Source organism: Diuraphis noxia, unplaced genomic scaffold, assembly GCF_037042655.1.
Source record: "Diuraphis noxia isolate RWA-SAM2 unplaced genomic scaffold, SU_Dnox_SAM2 contig0001, whole genome shotgun sequence".
Classification (NCBI taxonomy): Eukaryota; Metazoa; Arthropoda; class Insecta; order Hemiptera; family Aphididae; genus Diuraphis; species Diuraphis noxia.
This window is the reverse complement of record NW_028301711.1, coordinates 52170764-52194035: the sequence shown is the minus strand read 5'-3', so window position 1 is coordinate 52194035 and position 23272 is coordinate 52170764. Positions and strand designations below refer to the sequence as shown.

The window sequence follows — 23272 nt, the reverse complement described above, 5'->3', positions numbered from 1 at the left end:
AACAAATGTTACTTATGATAATTGTATGCACGGAAAAAAATCTATTTATTGAGAAAACTTATGTTAATCAGTATTTACAAGATACATTGGTACACCTTATTTAACTTCTGTGTACCCTAATCCTAGCAATACTATTTTAATATACTCAAACAAAATTCATTATTTACAGGATTTTTAATAATTTTATTGATTGTCTTTTTTCTTTTATATACACAAAACAGTCAATTACATAAAATATTAAACTTAATTATGTTTAACAACATATCACACATCAGTTTTAAGAAAATATTTATTTTTTAGGAATAGTGTTGTTTTTCCATGTCTTTTTACGTAACAAAAAGTTCAAATCATATTCTGTATTTACTGCATAGTACACATTAGCTGTCATTGGTAAAATCATCTCTGAAATATCAAAATCGAAAAATAAATTTTGTAAAGAATATACACATGAAATACAAAAATAGTTAAACAAACCTTTATCAGGTAAAACTTGAGACAATGTATAGTTTTCTGGATCATCATCAATACAAAATTTCAGCATAGCGTTTCTAATAACTTGTGGTGTTCGTTCATTGTTACTCAACATAATACTTTTGTATAATACAACCCCTAAAATAAATAAAAAATGAGTATACATATTTTTTAATTTTCTAACAACATTTTTTTTTAAGTACATTAATGTACTTAATGAATAACTAAAAAAAAAGGTAGTGACTTTTCACTTGGCTTCTTTTCTCACGTGTTTTTTGTTATTAATTTTACGCTTATCACAAATTTTTATTGTCCCCAAGGGCACAGATTTTATATTTCTTAATAAAAAAAAAATCTTACAATGTATATCAAATACATTTTGGGTGTAATTAATCACATTTTTTAAAGAAATAATTTTTATTTTCATTGTGGGTTACATGCAGCTACTTAAAAAAAAATATTTTTGTAAATATTTGATAGATTAACTAGGTTAAACTATGTTTAATTCTACCAGTGGTCAAGGCTCATAGTGAAATTACAGGTTCAATTCAAACATTGTATGTATTGGGGCGCCTTAATCTTGATTAACTGCTGTTAATGACTTCTCAACTTATATTAGTGCCCCTGGGAGCCAAAAAGCTTAACACTACATAGATCGTCAATAAGTTATATTTACATACATTAATGGGCAATCTATTTTTTTGAAATTGTTTACAAGAATCTTTCAACACTAGGTTAATTTATAATGTTTTTAAGGAATCAACAAGGAAATATTAGATTAAATTGTTAATATATTTTTACATAAAAATTAAATTAATCTTATTTATTTATAAAATAAAATTGCGCAATCTTTATTTCTTTTATTTAGATTATATTAATAACCACTAAAAATTTCCCTAAAAAATTCTGTTATGGTTATATTAAAGTTATACTTGACCAATGATAAATTAGCCCATGGTGAAAATGACTCCTACATATTATGCAAATTCATTTTATGCCTTTACAACTTAAACAAATTAGGTTATTATGTGATTAAAAGAAATTGTAATTACTTAATAGAATAACTTGTAAATTTTAGTCATAGTTAAAGTTAGAAAATTCACTGAACAAGAGTTAATATTATTAATTTGATTTTAGTTTATCTATTTTTTAATATCCATTATTGGGTAAATTAATCAAATAATTTTACTCAGTGGAGCCAATATTGCAATATTTATCATATTGCAGATTTGGTAATATGTTGCCTATGAAACTTACATATTCAACACTTATGCCAACCAGATCACCCACAAAACACAAAAATTCTTATGTAGAGTTCGGATTTTGTTGGCATTTAATTTTTTTTCTATTGGTCTAAAACAAAGCTATGTCAGCCATACATTTAATAAAAATGCTTATACAACTGATTACAAGTCTCGCTAATCCGGACTAGATGAGACTGGACTACATCCGGATTACATTGAATAAAGTTTTTTTAAGAGGACGCCACACCCGCATGTGTTGTCTTCGTCTTTCAAGTGCGTAACATGGCAAATTTTATGCTCAGCAGTTCTAATTTAGCTCCGTTAGTTTACAACTTACGAGTAAATTGACCTCATATAAGAATTAAAGGTAACATTATTATCTAGGTTTTCACAGAGGCTTTTTATTATATTTCAATTTTGAAGCAACTTATGAGTATTTTTAAAACTGCGAATTGCTTGTATATCTTAAAATACTCATAACTCAATTCAAAATTAAAATATAATAAAAAGCCTCTGTGAAAACCTAGTTAATAATGTTACCTTTAATTCTTATAAGAAGTCAATTTACTCTAAGTTGTAAACTAACGGAGTTAAATTGGAACTGCTGAGCATAAAATTTGCCATGTTACGCACTTGAAAGACGAAGATAACACATGCGGGTGTGGCGTCCTCTTAAACTTACTAATATTTTTCTAATCCAAACAATAATTTCTTAATCATGGGTAATCCCGAATATTTCGTAGAGGTACCTACATATATTTATTCAAGATAATAAATCAGTTAAAAATATAAAAAATGTCTTGTTATTATTTTTAAAATGCATATTTGAACCAAGTGAATAGCAATACATTTACTTCTTCATTTGCTCCCCTTCTTAAAATATAGTTTGACGCCACTGATCTTACTGGTATTATATGAACTTAAAAAGTCAGATTTTTAGAAATTAAAAATATTTTTTTAATATATTGATTTTGATCATATTTTAAAATCAATTATGTTTTAAATAATTTAAAGACTATTCAAAAATAACTAATAACAGTATAATATAATTATGCCCAGTATTTACATTAAGCTTAAAAATATAATTTAATTTAACATTTTTACATACCGTCAGTCTCCACATTATCAGCATCAACCGTTATCCGAATAATATAAAAATCTGACGAAGTGTTAAATGTTGAGTTATTAACACTATTTTTAACTAATATATTAGTGTTATTGCTTCCATTTAATGACATGTCAAAAGATTGCAAAGAATAGCTACTCGATGAAGAAGATAGGTCTAGTAATGAATCCTGAAACTCAAAAAATGAATATTTTGTATGATTAATATTCTTTGTAAGCTTATCAGGTTTATGCTAGTTGGTCTGAAATGTTGATTAAATATTAACTTTGAATTTGTGTAACCGACAAAACTAATAAATGTATTTAACTTTTATAATTTATGATTTTTAAAATTGTTTTTTCTACATTTTAATTTTATTTACAATTATTTTATTGTTGATAAAATATATATATATAAAAAAAAATTAAATATTGATAAAGTTATAACAATTATTAGGTATTTCTGTAACACCTTAGATATTAAACAAATATTTGAGTCCAAAGTATTAAAATAATATTATTTGATAGCAAAATATAATTAAAATTAAACAAATATTTAATTGTTTCGAGTTAAATGTAGCAAATAATTTTTTTCTCAGTATTTAACTGCTTTTATAATAATAATAATAATTTTATTCGGGAAAATAATATTCCAATCCGATTTTTTTATGTATATTTTATGATACAAAATATTCATAAATACAAACTTATACAACACACATTTTTTTCTCTTATATTAACATATAAATATATTTACTTTTTTAATTACAATTACTTTAAAAGGACGTCTCATCAAAATATGTATACGAAAAATTTCCTTTAAAAACACATTTGCGCATTCAACGAATGTGGGTTACTGAGTGGTTTTATTGTATTAATTATTATTATTTATTATGAAAAAAGGTAAAAAAAAGCATTATTAAATATGAAATATTATACTAAGTCTTACAGATACCAAAAATCGGGCTGCTTGCAGAACCAGATATGAACCTCTTCTACAATTTTGTTCATAGATGTTTTTACAATAAAACCACTCAATAACCCATATTATTTGAACCCGTAAAGTATGTTTTATAAGAAAACCGTAGATAAATTACGGCCTGTAAAAACGGCGGCTATAAGACTAACAACGTTATCTCCTGAGCGTTCTATGGCTACATGTTTCAGTAACACATCCTGTTAATATCATCCATTACAGTAACCCACTTGTAACCTGTACAGTAGAGCAACATCCACTTTTCCGCTTTTTCAATATTTATTTTTAAGTATAAATTTTAGTGTGATTTAAAATAACTTTGTCCAAGCATTAGTATATTAAACAATATTTAGTGACAAATAAAATATATGACCATATAGATATATGCAAAAATAAAAAAAATATTCATTTGAACATTTGAACCGTTTAATAATCGCATTAAATAAAGTTATGTAATAATATTTTTTCACTGTTCACTGAGCAGCATGTGATAGCAGGTCGCCGTGTATATTTGGAAAATAAAAACATAACGGCGGCATCGGATATCGACGGTATTCCCTGTAGGAAACGAGCGAGAACGACAGTTGTACTTTAATAATAATCCTAGTTGGCATTATCTGAAAATTATATAAATAATCGTACGAATGTCGTCGTTGTCGTTGTCGAGTAAATTACCGTCATTTAAAACCCGTGTAGTAAAAATATTATTATGAAAAAAAATTTGGTTGGTCGTTGGAGTCAAAATTTTTTTTAATCCACGACTTTTTTTAGTTATATAGAAGAATATTTTTAAAAATGACGCTACCCAGAGGATCTTATATTAGGTTAAGGCTTGCGATACACCATTGAAATACTTGATTTTTATAGTTTTATTATATTTATTTTCTTTATATACCTATATTATCCTAATGAACTATTGAACTTAATACAATTTTTTGTTTTCGTTTTATTATGTTATACTTAAAATCATAAATTAAGTGTAGCTAAAAGGTATTATATTGTATTATATTGTATTACTACATTCATTGACTGTTGGCAATACAAGGTACACCAGGTCAATTGGTTCATAAAATACTGTTTTGTTAATAGGACCCGGGATCATAATACTCACATATTCAGTGGGATTTCTACATACCCAATATACTAGTCATATATTTGGAATCAAGAAAAAAAAATATTCTATTGAGTAGCACAATATAAAGGATTAACTAACAATAATAATTTAGTTTAAGGCCAAGTGCCACATCATTGATGTATTTATTTTTACCTGTTTATCTAAAGAGTTGTTTGGTGAGTGCAAACCATCATCAGATAATCCATACAAGCTTTTGCTGCTACAATTACTTGAAATTGAATCATTCTTTTTATGCTCATAACTGTGAACAAATATGCTTGAATAGTAATCAATCATACATATTTTAATTTAATAATTTAAAAGTTTGTGCACACTATACTTAATATACTTTTGTTTCTTTCCAGTTCCTATTAATGAATTAGCACATGATGATGGTATATTATCTGATGGTTCTATTTGACAAGAAATTCTGAACGCTTCTCTATCATCCAAAACTAAAATTGAATGAAACCACTGATCAAATACCGAATCTTCAGTTATGTTATATGAATTTGCTGCTCCTTGAAGAAGTTTAATCTAATATCCAAACAATTAAGATATTTAAGATAGTAACTGATAGTTAAAATCAAATCAAAAATTAAGACAGAATCTAAAAAGTATGTACATACTTGAGCTAATACTTCAAACTCTTTTCTTTTTTTATCAAAATTAATTAGACCATCAGGCAAGAGATCAGGAGTTGCAGCATCAATCATGGTCAAATCAGTTAGAAATGTCCCCAAGTATGGTATAGTTCCAATGTTTAACTTCTAAAAATATTTCATTTATTTTATTAAAATATGAAAAAATTATAATTGGATATTATTTGTTGTATATAAAATGCACAATATAACTCACACTCATTGTACTATGCTGCTTTTGAATAATTTTTTGTAAATGTCTATCATTGTGTCCAAATGTGTCAGCAAATTTCGCAGTACCTTCCCTTATTAATAATTTTCGTTGCGCCCATTGATTATTTTCTTCGCTAAATATCCGTGCAAGTTCTTGAAACAACTCCACCTAGGGATTTTTTTCATGTACATTTATGTATTAAAATATTTTACCAATATTATTTTAAACAGTTCATTTGATCAGTATTACCTTGTCTCGAGGAACCGAATGCCACGTTTTTTTTAATCTAAATACTGAATTGGATTGTAAGCCAGATATAATTGCTTTTAATGAGGAAAAATTCTTAAGCACCCTTAATTCCTATAAAAATAATTAAGATAATTTATAAACTTATTAAATATTATCATTACTATACTTGAGCAATGTCAATCCAAGTTTCAATAACACGTGGTCTATCTGAATTGATCGCCAATATCACAGTACTGATAACTCTTAGTGAAACAGCGTTGAATTGATCAATTGTAGCGAGGACTGTTGGTGCAGATCCTGCTCTTTTATTCTTAGACCAAACGGCGCCTAAACATTGATGAGCAACCATACTTCTTAAGACATCCTATGTAAATTAAATATAGGTTAGAAATATTGACATAAAATAAGGTAATAACATAATAACATACACGGTCCATTCGAGTTAACTGCTCAGCAAAATGCCTTTCTGCTATGTTTGGAAAATTGTAAGGAGAATGTGGAGAGTTTGCAATAACTAAGTCAAAATCATCACTAATAAATGTAGTAGTGTCTAGAATTTTTAAACAATTAGCTTAATATTAAAAAAAAAAAATAATAGAAAATTTAACAAACCTAATTGTTTACATTCTTTAAGGAATCGTTCAAGTCTATATGTTGCTTTTATGTGAAGTTCAGTTTTTGGCAAATATGTAAAAGTAAAGGAATGTAAACATCGTAAACAAGTGTGTAAAGGTGGATCACGAAAGTCTTCAGGATATGAATCCAACCAAACATGTAATGCAGATACAACAGTCCTAAAATGATATACCATTTAATATTATACTTACATTATGAAAAATATAATTATATTTTGGTTATATTTTTATTTTTATAAAACTTATTTTATAACCATGGCATAATATTATACAAATCATATAAAAATTGAATAAATATTTTATAAAGTAATGATATATATAACACTAGATATATAAGAGCATATAAACTTTTAACAAAAAATTACTTTTTATGTGGTTCGATCATTGATTCTGATAAGGCTTCTTTGTTATTTACTAAATATTCATACCTAAGAAGAATAAAATAAAAACATGCATAGTAAAATTACAAAATGTTATAACTTATAATTTTTATTGCAATATAATATATAAAATATTGAAATATGAATTTGATTCGATTATATGAATATAACAGCACTCAAAATCATTAATTTTCAACCCCATAAATAATCTAAAATTCAATATAAATTCCAAGGGTATCTTTCATCTTAATGTTTACAGAATCTAACATACGAGTTATTAAGATTTTTAATTTACCTTAAGAGGACACTAAATCCACATGTGTTGTCTCCGTCTTACGCGTGTACTACATAGCAAATTTTCTTTCGCTAAATTCAATAGTGTGCTGTTAGTTTTGAAATTAGAGCGAATTGACCCACTATCAAACTTTTAGATAGGAACATTATCTGTGTTTTCCTGTTGATTTTTTTACAATATTTAAATTTTTAAATGAGTTATGGGCATGTTAAGTGTGAATATTTGAAAATTCACATAACTCATTTAAAAATTAAAATATTGTAAAAAACCAACATGAGAACATAGATAATGTTCCTACCTAAACGCTTGATAATTCACTTCACTCTAATATCAAAACTAACAGCACAATATTGAATCCAGCGAACAAAAATTTGTTATGTAGTCGCGTGTAAGACGGAGACGACACATGCGGGTGTAGCGTCCTCTTAACTAAAACTGTTATTTTTCAAATATATAATAAATAGTTAAATTAATTTTCTTGAATAGCTAGAAAGTATAAAATTCAAAACAAATGTAACAGAATCACAAAATAAATCGGAGTAAATTGATATTTTATTTAAATAATAAAATGAATATGAATAAATGATCTGTCTCTAGGACAGCAATTTTCAGTGTGTCCACAGCATAGGCGCAACTATTAGCTTATAAAACAAAATATACTATGTTTAAAGAAATATTTATATAAAACATTATGATGAAATAAAACAATATTCATAGGTACCTTTCAATTAATAATGACAAAACATGATGAGGTGATGCAAAAGTTCTATAGGTGGCAAGAAATATATTCACAAATGTAGATTCTAATTCACCATCATCTGATGCTAAACTATTAACCAATTTTTCAATTGTTCCAGCTTTAATGAACTTTACTCTAATCGTCTCCCATTCTAAATGTGATCGTTCATCATCAGATTCCTAAAATAAATTCAAGATAATTTATTTATTAAAATATCATAAACCAACAGGTATAAATTAAAAACAAATTAGGTACTAGTTTATAAAATAACGTACCAACAGTAGTGTTTTTGTAGGATTTTGATACCGGACTTTTTTTAAATAAATTGTGTAGACAGCCCCTTCTTCTCTTTCTTCACCCCATAATTTCCATGTTGGCTGCTAAAAACCAAAATAATAAGTACATAATTTATATTGTTGGTTGATTTAATGATAGGTAGATAAAAAAAAGGACCTATGACTTATATTCTCAAAATAGCCATAAAGTGAGTGCATCTATCACAATTTCTAATTCTCTACGAGTTCTGAGTTCAATTAAATTTTATTTTTTATTTTTCAACTATTAATTTAAACATAGGCACTCGCACTTTGTATCGATTATCATAAGCACCCTAGACATGAAATGGTAAACCAAACTTATGTGTATAGTTTGATTTGCACAGCTTTCTCTATTACAAATAGGTTCCTGCCAAATCATCACTGACCCGATTGAATAAATTAAAATTGGGACGTCCTACTTTTGAGTTGGCCCTTTTCGAGTCTCCTACACCGGGATTCCTGCAGTGTTGCCGAGCACGCAAATCAGTGACGTGGAATAGAATTTTATAATTGAAAAGAAGTTCGTCTCAAACTCACCGAGGTTTCGGCATCAAAATTCATACTTGTCCGCCTGCATCATAGTGTTTTGAAAACTAAACCGAATCCTGGTCTTGTCTCGTGTTATCTGCACCGTCGTTGGACGGTGACAGCGGTCACGGGATGCGTGAAATCAGGCACCAGCAGTACGGAGAAGTGTCGATTTTTCAAAGAAAGATTCGGGACGATATTGCTAACGTTGTCAAACGGCGTAGCGCGTCCGTGTAGTTTCCGTGAGAACCACTTATGAGTTCGTACTGTTCGTAGTTACGACGATCGACGTCCGACGACGACGGTGTGGTGATAATAATAATAATAAGAAGAAACAATACAATGGCACACAAACGCACACACAGACAGATGCTGTTATCAATTTTAAAAATCGTTAACAGTCACTTGTTCGAAATAAAAAAAAAAAATTATATTTTTATAATATTTTTAGGTACTATTTATTTTTATAGAAACAACTATAAAGAACATAACCGCGGGACGGTTGAATAACAAGTGCTAACAACTAGTCATTATAATGCAACAGGTACGCGATCGTAACGTCGCTGCTTGAACACGAACCGCTGCGCTCTCCGGTTCACATCTTCAAAACTCTAAACATCGTTGGTAGCGCTTATATCATCGTCGGTTGATGCTGCGTGTGTATATTTAATTTTATGAAATTAATTAGTACCTATGTATAAATTTATAATAGGTACCTAGACCTTTTCCAGGGGCACATTAAGGGGGGGGGGGGGAAAGGTAATTTTCCCCGTGCAGAAGTTTTATTGGGGCGGTAAATTGTTTGTAATTTTTTTTTTTGGTATACTTCACAGAGTCAAAAAGAAAACATACAAATCGTATGATATAATGGAAAACTTGAAATTAAAAAACAACTAATAATTACATTATTATTAATTTCTTATTATGTACTTTTATATGTTATATAGGTATATTGGTACCAAGCGCGGATTCAGTAGGGGGCGGAGGGGGCGGACGCCCCCCCAGTGGCGTCGATCACCTAATTTATCAATGACATATGTCATAGTAGATTTTATAGCTGGGGGCCCACCAAGAGGTACTGGGGCCTGGTTTTGGTTAGGTTGTGAAAAAATTAGGGTGAGGGGCAGGCCCCAGAGGGGCCTCTGAATGTACGATGTCATAGTATTTTTTAAACACTTCGGCGCCACTGCCCCCCCCCCCCCCGTAAGCTGTGTTTTGTTTAGGAAAAATGCCCACTATAAAAAGATTTAAAACTAATTTTAATACGTTGAGTGCCGCGGTCGACGGGTAGTAGATAATTGTCAATTTGTATAGGCTTATTTTTGGCCTTATAATTTACTCGGTTATCAGAGCAATTCTTCCGTTTATATACGTGGTTATTCAGTGAACGTTTTAAGTTCACTATTTGGAATTTATCAATTGATTATAATGTTGTATTAACCATAACTGTTTCATGTAAGTTATTTTTGAACACAAATACGTGCGCTTGCCCACATATTATATTTTATTTTGTATGTAAAATATTCGCCCCCCCCCTAATCTCGGGCTGAATCCGCGCCTGATTGGTACCTATATAAAATTATTTCATAGTATATGGACATTTATTTATGTAATGATATATTATACATGTATAATACAGCCATACAGATAATTATATTTATATATATTGTGGTAGCGTGTGATGTACCTACATGTCGTTGTAGACGTAGTAATATTCGAATAGTATTTCACAGTCCCTAAAATATCCAAATTTTCGTACTGCACACATAGTCCCAAATCAGTCAAATCTAAATTATACATAGCACCTATCAATTAATAATAGTATGCATTTACAATAAATAATTTTATTTAAATAAAGTAGAACCTCTATTTAACAAATTTAAAGGTTTTTTGAAATAGAGTTTTTGTTGAAAAAAAAAAAAATTTTTATATAAAACTCATTTTAAGTGTACAAAATGCATGAAAATAATAATACATAATATCAGTAAATAAATAAAAATAAATTTAAATTACCTATATTAAGTATTTAAATTATAGTTTTTTTTTTTATTCTTTGTGGTAGAAGAACTTATACTGCAGATGATATCCTGTATCAATATTGAATATAGTTATTTTAAAATTTTATAGAATATTATTCTAAGGGTTTAATGTGAAAAATACACTTATAAATTTCGTACTACACACAATTTTAGGGACTGGTATTTCAGTATTTGCTAGGTGTTACTGTCGTTAATTCATTATATTTATTGAATATTTATATTAATAAATAATACGGGAAAGAATTATTCTATAGTTAAAAGTGTATTGATCATTGTAAGTACCTACTAAGTATATACATACTGACGATTTGAATACATAATTTGTTGAAGAAGTTATTCAATTTAAAAAAATTACTGAATCATTTGGCCGTAATGATTTATTTATGAATGGAGTGTTAAAAAAACTACCTAACTTATTCTCCATTAAAAGCTACTTTCCTAAATGTTCTTATAATTTTTAGAATCTTTGCTTGTATGCCTTGTACCAATGCAAGTGGTGAACGATCATTTTCAGTGTTTCGTGGCGTTAAAAATTATTTAAGATCCACCTTATTGAGGCAAGATAAAACTTTTTCACTTTCATTGCTGTCAATAGAAAATAAGATGCTTAGAAGCCAATGCTTCTAATTGATTGGTCAAATATAATAGAAGAGTTTATAAACAAAAAAATTAGAAAAAAAAATTTAATTTCTATTTTTCAATATTTGTCATTAAATTGTTTTATATACATACATATAAAATGTAATAACATTTTATTGTTAATAAAGGTATTTTTATTATTACAAGTCAATGCTTTATAATATATAGGCATTCCATAATTAACTAAAAATATAGGAGTTACTTACTATTTATTATTTAATGAAATATATAAATTTACGGAGATTGTAAGAACGGGTCTAAGTGTTTTGATTCATAAAAATTTAAGAATTTAGGACGAGTAGTTAATCAGTTATAAGCATTTAAAGTTTAGACAAGCGAAACAACTTGAAACAATGTAAAAAAAATATTTTCAAAAACATTAATAATTTTTGAAATAATAAGTGTTCAATGATAAAAAAATCACTCGGTAAAGTTTCAAGCATGTATTTATCAGTCAAATCTACGGTTATTTTTTTTTTCAAAATTTGATCTTGAAGACTTGAAATGCTTATAAAAAAAATTGTGACTGCGTATTTTTAATATTTTTCATCTGCCTTTGTAACAATATATTAGGAGCTTTCTATTAAATTGTCAATCTTTTTTACCCAACAAATAAAATGTTATTGACATTCATACAAAAAAACTAAACAAAACTGAAAATGTCCGTAAACAGTTCAAAACAAATCAAAATATAAAACTAAATATACCAACCAACTTATACGAATCAATCGAACCTGACTGTCAACCCGAAAAAATCATGTCATTCTTCAGGACAACCAAAATAGATAAATACATTTAATTAGAATAAATATAGTCAACTGCCCTTATTATTGTAATTAAATTGTCACCTAAAACATGTAAATTTTAAGTAATAGTATAATGTAAATTATGTATAAAGATAAAGCTAATGGCGAAGCTATAAAGATCAATAAAAATAAATAAAAATAAAAATATTTTGAAAATTGTATCGTGTATAGAAAATGCTATAGTCGTTTGTTTTAAATTAACTTACACAGACACAAAAAAATAAAAACACATCACTGTATCGCTCCGCTCAGAACCTAAAATGTTTATGAAGTTCTAACTCAAAATAGTTTGGACATTTTTATGATTTTATTCTAATACTTTAGATGCCAATTGAAATATATTTACAGATACTTGTTTAATTAACTAATATATGCTTTTGAAAATAGAAACTATAGGTACCTATACAAATTTTTATGATTTTCTGGTGGTGCAAAAATATAAGCTTGCACCACCACATTTCAAATGTGGTGGCGGTGCAAGTGCCACATTTGCACCGCCCAATTTACGCCACTGCAATTACCTACGAGGCTACGATCAACACTTCACCTACGCACTAAACTGCATTTAAACATTGAACAAACATAATACTTAAACTACAATATGGAAATATGGCATAATAGAGTATTTAAAAATAAGTATTTTATAAATTATTATATTATAGTATTTTTGATACAAACGTCAAACATTATAAATACAAAATTTATATAATATGCATGTATAGTTGAATAATTTTATTTTATTTTTTATACAATAGAAATGTTATTATTATGCTGGTGTAAGTTTTAAAGGAACTTATATATTTGTTATACTTAAAAATATTTAGGTTGAATTATTTTGTTTTTTTTTTTTTAAATATTTTTATTCCAACCAATCACATTTTACCCATTTCAGATAGGAACGTTGTACCTACGTATAATTGAGTGTAATAGACAATGGTTTGTCCCGTTTTAATCATTTTTTTCTCATAGAATAATATTAGTCAGTTACAGCTACTATTTTCGTGTGCACTCCGATACCAATACTTAGGCAAATGAAAATGCATAATTTTAATTCTAGTGTCTTCATTTATAAGTATTCAAATTGTACAAAAATGTTAATATTTAAAAAAAATTGCTTACAAAATATATAAATATATAACAAACCTACGAGTATTATATACAATAATTACTATACATATACCTACGACCTACGTCCTACACTACCTATACTGTACCTATTACCTATATATAATATATTAGACACACTGGTACACTAGGTACGTGATGTTGAGACACAAGAATAATTAATAAACAGGAAGTGACACGTATTTATAATTTACTTAATAAGTGTTCATTGTTGTATTATATTATATTATTTCTAAGTTTTAACTGACTGATATTATAGGTAGTTGTATTTTTTGTAATTTATAGTTTATACTTTTTAGTATACCTACAGATAACAAATTTTTTGACGAATTCCTACCTTCAAAACATATAACATAAATCCATGAAATATGACATTATATACTTATATCCAATATGTATACATACTACAAAGTAAGTAATAATAAATTTAGCATTTTGAAAACAATGTTATTTTATAAAAAAAAAAAAACTGTTTTCCTATAACATTTCGTTTTCAATAACGTTTTATTCATATGAAACATTAATACTGAAAGTATTGACAGGATTTACTATAAATAGTTCAGCAGCTGAGGCTCCGTCTTAAGTATTTTAGTAGCTAAAGTGCTAAAGGTTGTCATTTCAAAAAGCGCGGGCCACCGTTCATTTTAGCCAAGAAAATTCAAGATAGCTATATGTATAGACACTAGATATATATAACTTAAAAATAAATACTCCAAGAGAATAATATTGTATTCAAAATTGATTCCTTAATATCTAACCACAATGTTTGTTAAGTACATAACTTTCAAGTTTTTATGAACACATTATATATCCAGGGTCTGAGAGACAGCTCTAAGGCAACACAAACTTCATAAAGACCTCACAAATATATTTATTAGATATAACTAGGACTTAGATTTTAAAGCAAATGAATCTTTTTTATCTATGAAATATAAATTCAATTTTTATACATAAATTCGTTTCACATCATTTTCACTCCAAATAAACCAATTTATTTTTTATTATGTGTTTTTGTATAAATGCTTTTTTCAGATTTTTAAGAGTGGAATTTGTATATTATGTTTATTATGCTATAGTAATAAAAAAATTTAATTTAATTAATAAGAAAATCCAAAATACATAATACGGATTAAATAAGTATATTGCATGGTTTTCAATATGTATAAAAATATTAGGTCAGACAATAGAGTCAGTTTCACTAGGTACTGAAAATCTTGCCAAATATATGGTAGTGAATTTTTTTTTTTAATGTAAATTAGTCTTTCAATTTTTTTATTCAGTTTTACAACTAATTCATGTCAATTTTTGGTCATGTTTTATTTTTTAAAAGATAATATGCTTCATTTTTGCTTTTTTTATTATTTATTATGCTTTACAATCCGAGCCCTAGATATAACCATTAATATCGTCGATGCCGTTGATGGTTGATAAATATTATACATTGAAGTAAATTGTCAATAGGTGGGTATACTAATTAGTAATTACTAATTAACTATAGTCTATATTATATAGTTAATTATTATTTATAGATATTTGTTATTACATATTATATTTTTAACCTATTAATAATAATTAGGTATCTATCAGCTTTATATACATAGACACAGAGTTGTATATTATAAGAATTAACAATAATATTGTTTATCATTTTATCATACTAATAAGTAACGCTGTCTACAGTATCTAAGATGTCTTACAAGTGCGTAACAAAGCAAATTTTACGCTCAGCAGTTCACGTTTAGCTCCGTTAGTTTAAAAATTTGAGTGAACTAAAAATTAAAGGTAATTTTAATTTTAAAGCCAGTTATGACTTTATGAGTATTTTAAGATAAACAAACAATGTGCAATTTTAAAATAATAATCATTAACTACATGACGTGTTGTTGTGTTATTGTATCCGTCTTTCTAACGTACAATATGTCAATAGAGCAAAAACTGTTTTGCGCGTACAATTTTACTCCTTCTATACTTTACAGTAGAATTACCAAAATTCGACGCTTAGGGAAAAACTTTATCTGTGCTACAGTAATTGGCGTAAATCACAGAGGTGTTAAGGGTGCTAAGCACCCTGAATTTTAACGCTAATACCCCGAATCTCGTTATTATCTTAAATTATAACTAAAAATTATGAATACTTATCTCTACCAAGGGTCAAAATAGTCTAGTGGACATAAAAATTATTCACAAGGAATGAGATATGGAAAGGTAGTGCTTAATAGATGGCCAGTGTAATTATTACATATTCCTATATTATAATTACAATAAAACTTTCATATTATAACGAATTTCTAAATAAAACAATGTTTAACTAAATATTTTTGAGAGTCAAATGGTTTTTTATTTTTATTTTATTAAATTCTATATGATAAATTTTTTTCTTATTCTTACCTAATATGAAAGTTCATTATACATATTATGAAATATAATTTGATTTGTATACATTATTATAATTTATAATTATGACTAGTTTAATGCAGTGATGTTGAAGTACCTATACCTTAAAAGATGCGTTTAAAATCTCAATAAATGCACTAGTCAAATTCATATATAATATCCTGAAAAATTAATTCAAAATATTCGAAATACAAATCTATCAAGATGTGTTAAGAAAAAAACTATAATTTTAATCATTTTTAACCATTTATAAAAATGTATATAAAACAAAAATTAACAAATACGAGTAAAAAGTTTTTAGTAAATAGGATTTGTAAAAATATCAAAAATTAGGTAATAAAGGTTGAAAAATTGGCTAAAAAATGCATAAAAATACCTAAAATTAAAAAAAAATACTAGATTGAGTTTGTTTGTGTTTAATTTAAACTTAAGAAAATAAGAATTCTGTTAAGAATGTTATGTTTTGCAATAATCTAAAAAGAATAGATTTTCCTACAAATTCGCATGCCCTATATAATATTGATTTAAATCTTCAATACTTATATTTACAGAGATACCTATCAAATGTAACGGATTTAAGGAGAATATCTAGCCCGTTACGGCCAAGGGTGTCCGCAAGGGTGTTCATCCATGAATTTTTCCTCGTATCACTAATGGTACGCGTACCATATAAGTTGAGAAACGCTTATCTAACTAGTAACATTAATTTTATTTATTTATTAAAAAAATAAAGACGTTGTAGCATAGATTAAGTCCTTTCGCTTAAAGTTGTATCTTGTATCGCATAAAACCGTTTTTGCTATGTTGTACGTTTATATTATGATGCGAGGAGACCACAGTACAACATAATAAACGGGTGTGGCGTTATTCTCAGCGTTCTCTTAAAGCATATAGGTAGGTAAATCGTAAATATTATAATAAATAAGGCTGACAACTGTCATGTTGTATATAGACTAGCCAGAATTTTGAAATTGAATAAAATTATGCAATAAAATATTTTTTTTAAAGTTGAAACTTTTCGAAATAATGAGTATCATAGATAGATCACCTACTCATCTGGTATATATTAAGTAACAATGGAACACCCTGAATGCTGAAATAAAACGTAGGTATTCATTTTTATTTTTATTTTCAATAATTATTTACATATTTTGAATTAAATACATATCTAATCGTATAATAAAAGTTACCAATATTGAATAATTATGTACATATTTCGTTAAATATTCTGTAGTTTTGTACTTACCTATTCGCAGATATATTGACAATAACCACCATTCATCATTAATCTGTATCACCTGTGGGAAATATGTAATCCGTCATAACTCGTAAATCGTAACAGAGAACGTCATAATAAATAAGTCAATACAAAATTAGATAGATCAGATAACGATTACACAGCAATATCGGTTATTTAATTTATTTAATATTGACTCCAGTGAATAGTAAAGTTGTTCGAATTCATATAGTTCTTTTTCTTAATTGGTAGAAATGTTATGATATACGACTTAAAATTTTAAAAACATTTTTTTCAAAAACCTTTTTGTAGTATAAGCATTAGTAAAAAAAAGCAAGTAAGTCGTGGATGTCGCTCTGCTGTACTGTAGGTTACTGTAATGGATGGGATTAAATTTGAATGCAATGATAGGTATCATTGTATACGAAAAACGATTCTGGACGGAGATGATTTGTCAGTCTAGGATATAATATAATATTATATTATATTTTGAAACAAATATTTTATTTTTCAATTAAGACGCATTTTGTATATGGCATGGTTAATTAATTAGTGTAGTTATCATAATTCATAATACCTTATATATACGAATACCTGGTTTGAGGATAAATCGTTATCATTACGCGATTTCATAAAAATTTAAAACTCAAACGCTCAAAACATTTTTCCTATAATGACGCTTCAAATTTTCTCTATAGCTATTTGAAGCAAAACTTGTGGAAAACTTGGAGTTAAATTTTATAACCTTACATATAAATACAAACAATATTATGAATTTTGAACTACAAAATAATTTGCAAATATTCATGGTTTTGACAAATTTTTGTCAATATTTGAAATTCAAATGCTAATAAAAATTTAATTTGAATTTCCGGTGGACATTTTTTTTGTGATAAAGATTGAAAAACTTGTAAGGAGCCTTGTATTAAATTTCCAAATCTTAGGTATAAAAGGAAATTTTTTTATGAATTTCTAGAATAAAATAATTTACGAATTTTCGTGATTTTTACGTATATTGTCAAAATTGAAATTTGAATGCATGTAAAAAAAAATGTGGCTATATATTTCTTTTATTTTTCAACTGCTATTGCAAAACTATATTATGAGCCTTGTATTAAATTCTCAAATCTTAGAATTAAAAAGAAGAACTTTTATGAATTTTGATCTAAGATAATTTGAAAATTGCCGTAATTTTTACGTATTAAGTCAATATTTGAACTTCAAATGCTAATAAAAAAAAATCGTGCCTATGTATTCTTACAATTTTTTAATCACTATTATAAGAATAACTTATGAGGAACTTTGTATTAAATTTTCAAGTATTTTGATAGGGCCAAAAAATTTTTATCGGCACTTCAAAAAAAAAATTTCAGACAAATTGAAAATTTCAGTCGTCTATAAATATCTCAAAAAAATTTTGAAAATTAAATCATGTAAAGAAAATGCCAATCTAAATAACTGATAAAATTTTAAAGTATCTGCGACTTATACTTTTTGAATAATTACAAATATCATAACAAATATTTAAAATCGTTTGAGGATAAATCGTTATCGTTACGCTATTTCGTAAAAATTTAAAATTCAAACGCACTTAAAATTTTTCCTATAATGATGCTTCGAGTTTTCTCTGTAGCTACTTGAAGGAAAACTTATGGAAAACTAGGTGTTGTATTTTTAATCCTTAGTTATAAACGCAAAAATTTTTATGATTTTTCAACTTCAAAATTACTTGCAAATTTTCGCGTTTTCGACAGATTTCGTAAAATTTTGAACTGTAAACGCTTATTAAAAAAAATTGTGACTTACGATTTTTAATTTTTTTTAGCTACGATAAGAACAACTCAAAAGGAACCTTGTATTAAATTTTCAAGTTTTTTTGGTAGTCCAACATTTTTTTACCGGCACTTCAAAAAAAAAAATTCTTAAAAAAATTGAAAATTTCAGTTGTCTATATATAACTCAAAAAAATTTGAAATTTTGAAAATTAAACTGTATATAGATAACACTAACATAAACATTTGGTGAAAATTTCAAATATTTACAGTGATAAGTTTTTGAATTGCAACCATATAAAAAAATCGATTTGGTCGAAAACTGGTTTTGCGTAAAAATTCCCGTTTTTCTGTCATTTTTTTTTTGTTTTTCTCGATTTTTTTAAAACTGTTGGAAAATGTTTACTTTTGACCTCTATAACGCACCAAGGATCTTCAATTTTACATCGGAAACCACCCCCAAAGTTTTAAATCGAAGTATTATTTCGACTAGTTATGCTGTAACTGTAGACACAAAAAAAAAACACACACATCAATGTAAAATCAATACATTCATCACTTCGTTCAGAATCTAAAATAAAAAGTACCAATAATTTTTTTTAGTGAGAATATAGCAATAATAGCATATAATATTTTTACATTTTTTAACCTTTTGTTGCATAAAAATCTGGTAGGTAATATTAAATTATACTTTGTAGCTTAGATATGACTCATAGGTTGTAGGTACTATCATATCAAATATTTTAACTCATAACGTATGACACAGTAACACACTGAACAGTGTACCAACACCTATATATTATGTCTTTAAGACGTAACTGCATAGATGCCTAAGTAATCAGTAACATTCAGTTGAACTACAATATTATATTGTGGTTTGTTTTACTCTATATTATTATAGAAGTAAGTATTTTTCTCACGACATTAAATTAATTACACTCACCTTAATTATATTGTGTTTGTTATTATCACTATTTTATGTAGGTTTAGGCATACTAAATTTTGTATACACTATATACGTGTAACTAAACTGTATAAAAACCGCTTGTTGCAGTCAAGTCATTATTGACTTGATGTATTATGTTATCAGGATAACCAACTATAAGTTATAAAGTTTTTTAGACTATTCAGTTAATAAGTTATAGTAATATTAATAAATATGTTTTTACTAGGTACCTAATAATTACGATATATAGCAGATAGCTAATAATGTTTTATAATATATATTTTCGGTTGACGGATAGAAATTACACAAATTTAGCCATAAGTGTTCATAATTTTCCACCAATTAATCTAATTTATGTATTTCAATTACATAAACATATTATATACGATATACCATAGGTAGTTATTTAAATTTATTGGTTTGTCATATATAGTTATATGGCGTTTAGGTATACTGTAAAAGAAATTGTTATTTTAATTATTTTATTCCGATTGCTGAGTGGAGCAATAAATAATAATACTTATCTAGGTATTTAAGGACTATTTGAATTGTTATAATTATTATATATATTAATAATTTTTAACAAGAAATTAAAAACATTATGTAATTTTAAAGTAACGACAACCGATAGGTACGCCATGTGAAAATAAAATAACTAATAGATATTAAACAGCTATTTTTTGTGTGCTTAAAAAAAGAATTCAAAACTGGTTTTAGGCACATTTTATTTGATCACATATTTTTTTGGATATCACGCATCTCTAATATACATAGGTGATAGGTAACTATACATAATATACATAAACTAGTAGCTTCATACATTTCTAACTATTTTGAAAACGAGTTAAAATGTAAATGAGCATGATGGTTTTCAACTATAAGGTTTTCTAGTCACATATAAATCTATCCGTCTCTATTCATATTATAACGAGTAATATGTACAGCGTTAATTCAATTTTTATATCTGATATAGGCGCGGGGTGCCAGGATTAGTTGACAAGGGTCAAGGACTCAGTATTCAAAATGTAATCCTATACGATCTATATATATACATATATAATATATAGTATACATAGGTACTATGTGAAATAGCGAAGTATATTTATATACTATAGATAAGTTCATTATTACTAGGTACCTCAGTACCTACCTCACTACTTATAAATGTTACTACTTAGATTATATACATTAAATATACATAATCAGTATTTGATTCTCAGGGTGATTGAAACTTAAAACTCGGTCATTACTAAAAAAATGTTCAAAAGATAATATATTGCAAACGAATTTTCAATAAAAGTCTGAAAATATAAAATATTATATTAATTTTTATTAATAATAATATATATTTCATGTTTAATGAATATTCATTTAAAATATAGTTAATAATTTTCTTATACAATTTTAATATAAATATATTTGATTAGCGATTATTATTCTTTATATATACTAATCTACAGTCTAAAAATATTATAGCTACATATAAAAATTTAAATAATATTCAATATTAAAAAATAAGATCAAAATATATATATATAAGAAATAATATAAACCTTTTGGCTTTTACAAATATTATGAACAATTAAAAAAAAAAAATAGTCAATACACGCATCGGTTATTTGACAATAATAATAATAAATTATTTTTACCACTATTTTGAATAATATAATTGTAAGAAATGGTAATCTGCAAATATTATAATATTAATTATATATTTATATCGTATAAGAAAATTAATTACATGTTTTAAATGAGTCAGGGACTTTTTGACCGATTACCGTTGTAATTTGTTACCTCGGTGTTTTTTTTTTTTTTTTGTAAAAATGATCGACATGTAAGCTCAGCCTGAATTAAAATAATGCTACTATTCTTACATAAAAAATGCAGTTTCATTAATCTTGCGGTATATATATATATATATACATTAGACTTAACTACTGAAGTACTTATTTCAACATTTAAGATGGATAAGCCAAAGCGAATGTACGCTTAAAGTTCTAATATAACATAATGTATATCTAATACAATGGCGTGCGCAGGAATTTGGTATGGGGGGATGTCATAAATAAAAATGTATTATGTTTATGTTGATGAACTAGAGATCCAAAATCCACTCGTTAGAAGACTAAAAAAAAGCCCATGGGGGGATATATCCCCCATCATCCCCTCCCTGCGCACGCCACTGATCTAATATATAATAATATATTAATATGACATTCTGCATTCAATCCAATCACAATCTAACATAATATAATTGGTTTTGGGTAGGTCTAATAGTTTCACATAATATATGGGTTTGGAAAAAAATATGTTTCTTGTGAGTTGAGTTGTTTATTATAATCGGAATTATTAATCTCTGCAGGTGTAGTATATATACTATATATTATATCACATACTTGTGATGTAGCTTGTAGCTATGAATATATATGTATAATATATTAATATGGAATAATAATGTAGTATATATTTATATATATATAATAATAAATAATATTAAAAGTTAATAGATATTGTTACTATATTATTGGTACCCACAACCCACCTAAAAAACACATACAAATGTATACACTATTGGTATGTATAATTATAATTTTAACATTATATAATATAACCTTTAATATAATATACGTACAATAAAGCAAATTTTTGGATAATGAATAGTTATAATTTTATAAATTATTAACAATTAATTAAAAACAAAGTGTATCTTCATATTTATTTTAAAAATCACTAAATTACTAAGAGAAAACACTACAGTGACTAAACTTCACCATAGAAACTTGTTCACGCATTGAAAGTTGTAAAATCGTATACATTTTTAATCCATAGTAAAATCGAACATTTCTTATACATTTTTTAAAGTTAGTTAATTTATTTATTTTAAATATACCTATACACATAATTTAGAATTTTTCATAAACGATAAAAATAAAGAGTATTTCTTATACATTAGAGTATCCGTATACCTAACTAATAACTACAGGTAAACATTACGTAATACGTATACATATTAAAAATAATAGAACCCGATGAGTGATGAGCTATGGTTGGGAATTGGGACCAATATAGTATTTACCAAACCATAATATACATTTTTTTAGTAAGGTAATACGGTGTATCGAAATTGTCAATCGATGGTTATGTGTAATAAACTAATCATAGGTGTGTACAAAATGTTTTTTTGATAAGTGTGTAAAATTATTATAGGAATTATTATATTCAACTTTTAAAAGTTACATGAAAAATATAAATTAAAAAATTTAGATTCTGAGCGGAGCGGTAATGTGGTATAGGTACCAATTGATTTTACAATGATGTTTTGAGTCTGAAGACAATTTTCAAGTGAAAAAAAGTAAAAAATGCTTCAATCATGAACTTTGAGAGAGGTTACTTATATAGTTAATTAA

General features: G+C 26.6%; 1 protein-coding gene across 7 annotated transcripts; it reads right to left on the bottom strand.

Moving 5' to 3' along the window:
• Positions 1–159: 159 nt before the first annotated feature.
• Positions 160–9287, bottom strand: Rgl (Ral guanine nucleotide dissociation stimulator-like). 7 transcript variants are annotated; one of them, XM_089216446.1, is made up of 15 exons: positions 8917–9287; positions 8338–8442; positions 8045–8241; positions 7014–7076; positions 6626–6807; positions 6442–6563; positions 6180–6377; positions 6014–6124; positions 5768–5932; positions 5539–5676; positions 5250–5446; positions 5063–5171; positions 2824–3016; positions 475–609; positions 160–402 (listed from the first exon to the last, which is right to left on the bottom strand). In XM_089216446.1, the coding sequence occupies exons 1-15, from the start codon at positions 8938–8940 to the stop codon at positions 290–292; spliced, it is 2052 nt and encodes a 683-aa protein (XP_089072572.1). In that variant the 5' UTR covers positions 8941–9287; the 3' UTR covers positions 160–289. The 7 variants fall into 7 exon arrangements, with proteins under 7 accessions (XP_089072572.1, XP_089072576.1, XP_089072571.1 ...); XM_089216450.1 differs by having other exon boundaries at positions 5539–5679; positions 6442–6527; positions 8917–9286; XM_089216445.1 differs by having other exon boundaries at positions 5539–5679; positions 8338–8439; positions 8917–9284.
• Positions 9288–23272: the final 13985 nt, after the last annotated feature.

Bases quoted from the DNA above. Each gene is read 5' to 3' on its own strand.
- Rgl (XM_089216444.1), bottom strand. From the start codon at position 8,940: ATGAATTTTGATGCCGAAACCTCG. The intron at 5,933-6,013 runs GTAATACTGATC...AAAAATCCCTAG, and splicing joins ATTCGGTTCCTCGAGACAAG to GTGGAGTTGTTTCAAGAACT. The intron at 3,017-5,062 runs GTAAAAATAAAT...TCATTTTTTGAG, and splicing joins ACAACTCTTTAGATAAACAG to TTTCAGGATTCATTACTAGA.